Source organism: Oculina patagonica, chromosome 11 (genome assembly GCF_052425735.1).
Source record: "Oculina patagonica isolate OP01 chromosome 11, crgOcupat, whole genome shotgun sequence".
NCBI classification, from domain to species: domain Eukaryota; kingdom Metazoa; phylum Cnidaria; class Anthozoa; order Scleractinia; family Oculinidae; genus Oculina; species Oculina patagonica.
In genome coordinates, this window is record NC_135768.1 from 19,702,105 (window position 1) to 19,710,034 (window position 7,930).

Here is a 7,930-nt window from a genome sequence, read left to right on the forward strand (position 1 = left end):
CACTTCAACGTGAGATATGCTACTTCAGTGACTGAATCCCGTGTTAAATATGCTTTAGTAATTATATGGCTGATTAGCTTTCTTTTTTCGAGTTTTTACTTTTGGAACACACATGTACATACTATTCTTTTAGGCTCACTTACTTTCATTTGCCTTATAATTTCCACATTTTCTTACATCAAAATTTACTGTATTGTTCGTCGGCATCAGTTACAAATTCACGCTCAACAACAGGCAGTGCAAAGTTCCAATGCTGAAAATAACTTAAACATGGCGCGATTGAGAAGAAGTGCAATGAGCACTTTCGTGTTCTACTTTGCTTTAATATTATGTTACTTTCCAATGTACATTACACTGACTATCCATGCAATCTCTAAGGGAAACTGGCAAACAGAATGGGAATTTGCTACCACTTTAGTATTAAGTAACTCGTCCATCAATCCATTTTTGTATTGCTAGCGTATTCGCGAGCTCCGAACGGCAGTTGTAAAGACAGCAAGGCGGATTTTATGTAAACAAACCAAAGAAAACTAGACACTATCTCCGATCTGAACGAGAAGAACTGAATGTTAATAAAATACATGTAGGCGATAATTTTCGGTTATTTTTTTCACGGCTGTCAGTTTGTATTATACCTAGCATAGAAGAAGTAATAAATAAACAAAAACTGTAAAACGGCGCCGAACCTCGCAACGTTATATATATCGAAGTCTACGGAATTTTTTCTTTTAAATTGTGAGAGATTAACAGCAGAAAAATGAGATACATCTCTACGAAGTTTAAATAAGAGATAACATGTGCTTTTCCCTTTTTATGTATATTTTGTCACTGTTAATTTTAAATGAAAACCAAATAAAAAACAGCTTCTATTACACTCACCAGCGATGTAAACCCTTAAATATGTTCTAGAAAATTGGATGCTAACCTAGAAATTCTGTTTTTAACAGATCGAGGTCCCCTTAAAGTTATTTCCTTACAGAGAGAACAATCCTGCAAACAACGAATAATTACCTAGCTTTGACATTTTCACCTGTTCGCTAGCCGGGAGGAAAAAGTACAGCCCTAAATTAGCAGAGCGACAAGTCGTCTCGGTATAAAGACCACAAAACGTAAACAACACACGTCCTTCCGCTACAACGTTCAGGTACTCATTTGAATAAACTCGTGTCAACATTTAAAGGGACTGTGTCACGGCTGAGTTAAGTTTATTTTTTAAGTTTTGACAATAAAACTTAGTTTTTGTAAAGAAATTACTCCAATGGATCCAAATCACAAAACCGTAGCTTCATTGCAACTAAATGTGCCTCCTGTTATAATTTGAAGTTACAAGCAAACGCGACCAACTTTGAAAACTGTTCAACCCAACAATATTTCAAAAACTCATAATGTAATCCGTTTCAATCTTCGCCATTTTTTGGCCATCCGTACCTTCTTTTGTACTTGCGCTGTTATTGGAATGATAAGAAGTTATGTTTATTTTTCACCGACTGTTTGATGGTCATTTCCGATGTCTAAATTTGGCTAAAATCGGTGACACAGTAACTTCCTTTTATGCTCGCGATTCCAACATACAACTTCTCTCTACTGGTCTCATTGCGGTTCTTATCAGTCGAACAAGTCCAGAGAATTTCCTTTGAACTAATTTTTCTTCACTTTTGTAACATCCATTGTTCACGAACACCTGAAGCTGGGATAGAAAAATACCTCTGCGATTCGAAATTTGGTGAAAGGGACAGCGTCCCGACTGCTTACCAAAAGTCCTCTTTCTTAATGTCTACACCTTATTGCAACCAAATTTACAATTTAATTGTTTAAAAAGATTATATGGACCAAAATCGAACAAGTATTTTGGGGTAAAAGTACGTCTTATGTGCAGAAATGTAAACAACGAAGAAATTGGCGAATTTGACAAAATTTTCCATGTTGTTTGGCGAGAGTTCATTTTAACCAACCATGTTGAAGAATTTGAAGAAATTTCTTAAAATTCGTCCAACTCGCAAACTTATGTCCATAACCTTAACTGATTCACTGCTAACAGGTTTGACGAATTTGGCAAATATGACGAATTTGACCAATTTTTTTTCAAATTCGTGAAACAAGCTAACTTTTGTCATAACCTCGACTGATGCACTGCTAACAGATTTGAAGAATTTTGGCAAATATGACGAATTTGACGGAATTCGTGAAACAAGCTAATTTATGCCATAACGTCAACTGTTGCACTGCTGACAGATTTGACGAATTTGGCAAATATGACGAATTTGATGAAATTTTGTTGAATTTTTAGTGTCAAACAAGAAGCTCATTCTATCAATAAAAAATGTTCATCTTTGGCAAAATTTCGTCGAATTCGCTGCCTTCTTGATACCCTTCTCCTTTGCACATTCTATCAACTTTTCGTCATTGGCGAAATTTCGTCGAATTCGCCAATTTCGTCGTTGTGTGCATTTCTGGACACATTTCAAAAAGTACAGGATTACAATCGTGTGGAAGTGGATGACATTTCATCAGATATAATTTTGTGACAGGATGTTAAGAAGTCAAATGTTTCATTCCGGTGAAAATTTGAATCTGTAGTGATATATTCTTCTTTTAAAGTTGATATTTCTTTGTTTTCATCAACTTGGTGTTTTGTTTCTTTCAGTTTTAAGATAATACGCGCGTTCATAGCTAACTCCCAGCCACACTTATGAAAACACGATATATCAGCCGGGTCACTGTCCCTTTAAGGAAGATTAAAAAAAAATGTAAAAAGAAAGACCACCTGTACGCACAATAAAGATGAAGTTAATGCCTGTCTCATTGTCCAAACAATCAGGACAAACTTCAATTTTAGTTTGTTTACCGCTGTGTTTGATCCGCAAAGAGCTAATATTGTCAAGTGGATCTTTTTTCAATCTACTCGGTAGGTGTTTTTTGCTTGATTGAAGCAGTGAATGTCTGTAATACCATGGAACAATATGTAAGACGAATTTCGACTAAAAAGGCACAGTAGATTACCAAAAAATTAATCAAATCCTCTCCGACCGATATTTGAGACTAGTTTAAATTACATGCCAATCTTGCCAAAAACCGGTGTCCCTATTTCGGAAACATGTACAGGTAATGGACATATTTCACGAAAAATGTCAAAATAAAGAGTTAACAAAGAGTCACCGGATGTTTTATAAAATGCATGCACTAAACTTTGTTGTTTTGTGTTGGCGTATCCACTGTTCAATCAAGATCAGCTTTGTTATAATCTTTTCGCTGGAATGCAAAGGAGAATAATTTCGTCATTTTAGGCGTACAAACAAGCAGTTTGACGACGATAAGTGCTCCGATTCAGTTTAAAGCTGATGATGAACAATACAAGCAAACACAACAACGGATCGGTAGACCAGCATTCGGACAATGAACACAATTCTACTCCTGAAACTATTGTCATCATAAACTGTGTTCTTAATGCTCCACTGATGCTCATATCCATTCTGGGTAACGCTTTGGTATTAGCCGCCATAATAAGAACTCCTTCCATTCGCTCAACTTCAATAATTATGCTCTGCAGTCTCGCTGTTTCGGACCTTCTTGTTGGATTTCTGGTTCAACCGATTTACATTGCTCTTCGACTTACAGAAGACCGTTTCATATACCATGTTTGGAGGATGATTGGGGCTTCTTTATGTGGAGTTTCTCTTTTGACAATAACAGCCATCACAGTGGATCGATTTCTGGCTCTTCACTATCACATGAGATATGCTACTTTAGTGACTAAATCCCGCGTTAAGTATACTTTGGTAATTATATGGTCGATAAGCTTCCTCGTATCAGGTTTTGACTTTTGGAATAGGCGTGTATATAGTTCTCTTCTGAGCAGTATTATTATTATTTGTGTTATAATTTCCACATTTTCGTACATCAGAATTTATCTCATTGTTCGTCGGCATCAGATACAAATGGACGCTCAACAACAGGCAGTGCAAAATTCCAATGTTGAATATAACTTAAACATGGTGCGATTGAAAAAAAGTGCAATGAACACTTTCGTGTTCTACATAGCTTTGATTTTATGTTATTTTCCTTCGTATGTTATATTAACCCTCCATTTCATCTCTGAGAAGAAATGGCAAACAGAATGGTACTTTGCTCTCACTGCAGTATTCATGAACTCGTCCATCAATCCATTTTTGTATTGCTGGCGTCTTCGCGATCTTCGAACGGCAGTTGTCAAGACAGCAAGGCAGATGTTATGTAAACAAAAAGAACAAAACTAGACACTTTCTTTTTTCTGAACGAGAAGTAATTTAAACAGAATACTGAGAGAGGTAATCTTCGTATTTTTTCTCGGTTGTCAGTTAGTTTTACAGCTTATGTTAGATAAGTTAGAAATAAACAAGAACTGTAAAAAAAAAAAAACAGGAACTAAACAAGATTTTCAGGGCCTCGGGATCTTCGATCGAGTCCCATTGAAATTTTTCTTGGTGTGTTGGAAGAGTAACTGCAGTTTAAAGCGGGGTCATCCCTAAAGTAACACACGTAGAAGATAACTTGTCCTTTTTTTCTAGTTCGTCTGCGATAAATTTTAAATGAAAACTAAATAAAAACAGTTTACGAAGTACTATCAGCTTCATTCACAAGCGATCTATACCCTTAAATAAGTTGTCGAAAATTGGAAGCTAACCTAAAAGTTTTATTCTGACATGTCAATGGCGCTTTTAAATTATTTTGCGCTCAAAGAAGAAAAATGATTCAAACAAAGGTTGATCTTCGAGCTTTGCCATTTTACCTGTTCTCTCGCATACAAGAAAAATAAAAGCCCTGAATCAATAAATTGATACGTCGTCTCCATATATTAAAAACAGCAACTCATTTGTAAAACGCATGTCAACATTTAAGGCTTGGTGCAGTTTTTATTATTATTATGGCATAAGTTGCCGTGAGGATTTGATGTCTTTATACCCGATGTCAACATACAAATTCTCATTACTGGTCCCCATACATTCCCTACAGCACTAGTTTAGAGAATTTGATTATATATGTCCTACACACTTTCCTTTCAAATAAGCGATCATTTCCAGGTGCTAAATAATGTTGAGAATGCATGCGACAAGTTTGAATAATTTACTGGAACACAAGGGATTCCAAAGCGCTTCCAAATTCAGTGAGTTTCATCGAGACTACACACACGAAACTAGATGAGGCTGTCGTGTAAATACTGGATTTTCTCATACTTAAAATGTTTGGAGATGCGTTAAATACTGAAGTCAGACTGTGAATGAAAAATAATTTTGCTTTCGCCGTTGCAACCGTTTTAGCCCATTTCTCGGTATTTTCAACGGTCACAGCAATAAATATCTCACTTTCAATCATTATGCAAATTTCGACATAAGCGCGTGTTGTCTCGGAACATCTGTATAACGCAAACAATTTACCTAAAACCGTTCTCCTTCTAACCTGGCCTTGTGATAAAATTCTTTTGGCTTCTATGTAAAAGCTTTCTTTTTGTTTGCGGCTGTTGAGAAGCTCTTTTCATTTCCCACGCTCATAAAACAGTGTTTGTTTTGCAGCAAGACTCGAGTTTTTATTTTTCGTTTGGCCTTTTGAAGGGGATAATTCCAAGAGAATTCACGTTCCAAAAAAAAATATAATAATCTTGCATTAAGCAGGAACTTGCTAATTTGCTGTCGAGGGTGTCAAATAAATATGATGCTGCTTGTCAAGACTCACAAATTACATACAGGTTCCTGATGGAGGGGAGGGATGGGGTTGGGGGGGTATAAAGCCGATTACCCAGCCCTAGCCTATTGTTTTCCCGAATTTTCCAAATTCAAATTATCTGTGTACCTTATGCGAGGCGATTTTGCTTCAACGTATGATATTTCCACAATAATTCGAGGTTCCAGATGATTTGCGCGCGAAATTGTTAACAGGCTGCTTGACGCCTACCTGGCATTATTGGGGATTATGGCACCTTTTGCTATTCGTTACAAGTTCGCCAAAATCACTCTTTCTGGGATATCTCACGTTCTTTTTAAGCTAAAATACCTAAAATCCTACATCATGCGAAATTTTGCTCGATTCGTGTTGCTTTTGCTCCACAAATTGCAATTACGCGAAGAAAGCGGATTAGGAAGAAATTTGACCTGTCCTCTTAACCCTTAATATGCTGAAATTAGTCCAAAAAACACGTTTTTTTAACCGTTAATCGATTTTCTTGGCTCCACGGTCCAAAAGTTCTTTAAATTTGCTAAAAATGCACTTTCTGACAATGCAGGAAGATTTTGATGTAATTTCCATGTAAAAATGTACAATATTTTACTTTGGCGCATGCGCATAAGCCAAAATTTGGACTTAATTTTTTTTTTTTTTGGCTGAACCGTTCCGATTTTTTTCCTTGCTCCTTTCCTTTTCGTTTTTCTCTGCTTTCTTATTCTCTCTATCTTTTACTCTGTGCACTTCTTCTACTGGCATGAAAAGTTTTGATCTGAATCAATGGAAAACCCTGGAAAGGAGATCATGATCAAGTACGGGTATTTTGGCCTGTTTTAGCACCAATTTTACGCCAAAAACTGATCGCGTTTTTTTCGATTAGCTCTGTCGGAATGCAGTCAATATTGAAGATGGGACAGTCCTGTGGAAAGATCTATCCAAGCTCTATAAGATGCAAATCACAAAAATCTGCTGACGTGTAAATTGGTGACGTCATAAGTGGCAGAATGGCCATTCCTCCAAATCCCGGAATAATTCGGGCTTAGCATGTTAAGGGTTAAGATTTTGTAATTATTTTGTCGACAAATGAAACTTAATGCTTTCTCTAAGTAAAGAGCAAAAAAACGAAATTTTGAAAATTTGACCGGATTTTGTTAACAGTAACCTTAAAGCAGCGTTTTCAAACTTCAAAAACACAATTGTATTGTATTGTGAGTAGCTTTTAAGCTGCTCACAATATAATACAATACAAATACTTAAAAGTATTTGTACAAATAAGAATGAGTAGTTAGACGTATCTTTTTGTTTTATGTTTGTAAACGACGTCCTTCTGTGTGTTGCAATAAAAAAAGTCTATGCTTCATGTCACTGCTATTTAATCGGGCGTGGCCGATTTATAGTTTACCCTTTGGTCGTCCTAGACGATAGTCTCCTGTCGGCTAAAAATGACGGGGATAGCCTGGGCCAATCGGTTTCATTTCAGTTTTGACAGTAAATCGTTGTAGGAACACTGGGTCGACTTTTGGGCTTATCTGCAATCTGGTTCTCTTCTTTGCTTCGGCGGGAGGACAGAGAAAAAAGCTTACGGGGTAAAGTACTAATAATCACCATTGTGAAACTGTAGTTGCTTTGACAAGTTGAAGCTATTTTTGTAAATAAAAGGGGTAACGTCATTCATGTCACGCAATGTTTTTGTGGGAAACTTTGAAACTAGACGCTTTGCTGGTGTCTACAAATAGCAGTGTGATCTGGCGGTACATTTTTTTGAGGCGGACTCCACTTTAAAAACTATTTTTTATATATTTAGCAAGGAGTATGTCGATTTTCATTTCCGCACAGTTGGGCGTCAAAGTCGCCTGTCACAAAGAGTAGAATGTTTGCACAACATGGTTTAGATATGTATTTTAGATTTGACTAGTGACGTTAGTAAGACACTTCTCAAGACGTCAGCAAAACATTGGCAATGTACAGTATTGGTGTGAACTTGAATGGAATTTTTTACGAGATCAGTAAAGCTATCGAATGAAAAGATGACTTGAAAATGAAAACTTCGAATAATTATAATTAAATACCAATTGAATTCTAGATGAGAAATTCCGGAAGTGACATCTGTGTTCAAAATAGGAATTTTTGTACAACTTAAAGTTCCGAAAAAAAAGACCACATGTTTTGTAAAAATCACAGACAAACATGATCAGGAAAACAAAACAGGCCAATGGGTTTTATCCACGAAAATACAACT

The 7,930-nt window shown here is 36.3% G+C and overlaps 1 protein-coding gene across 1 annotated transcript; it reads left to right on the forward strand.

Annotated features, from left to right (window-relative positions):
• The first annotated feature begins 3,216 nt into the window (after window positions 1–3,216).
• Window positions 3,217–4,571, forward strand: LOC144631222 (histamine H2 receptor-like). The gene has a single exon (XM_078489636.1). The coding sequence runs from the start codon at window positions 3,339–3,341 to the stop codon at window positions 4,251–4,253; it is 915 nt and encodes a 304-aa protein (XP_078345762.1). The 5' UTR covers window positions 3,217–3,338; the 3' UTR covers window positions 4,254–4,571.
• The last annotated feature ends 3,359 nt before the right edge of the window (window positions 4,572–7,930 follow it).

Coding starts and splice junctions, on each gene's coding strand:
- LOC144631222 (XM_078489636.1), top strand. CDS start 3,339: ATGATGAACAATACAAGCAAACACAACAACGGATCGGTAGACCAGCAT.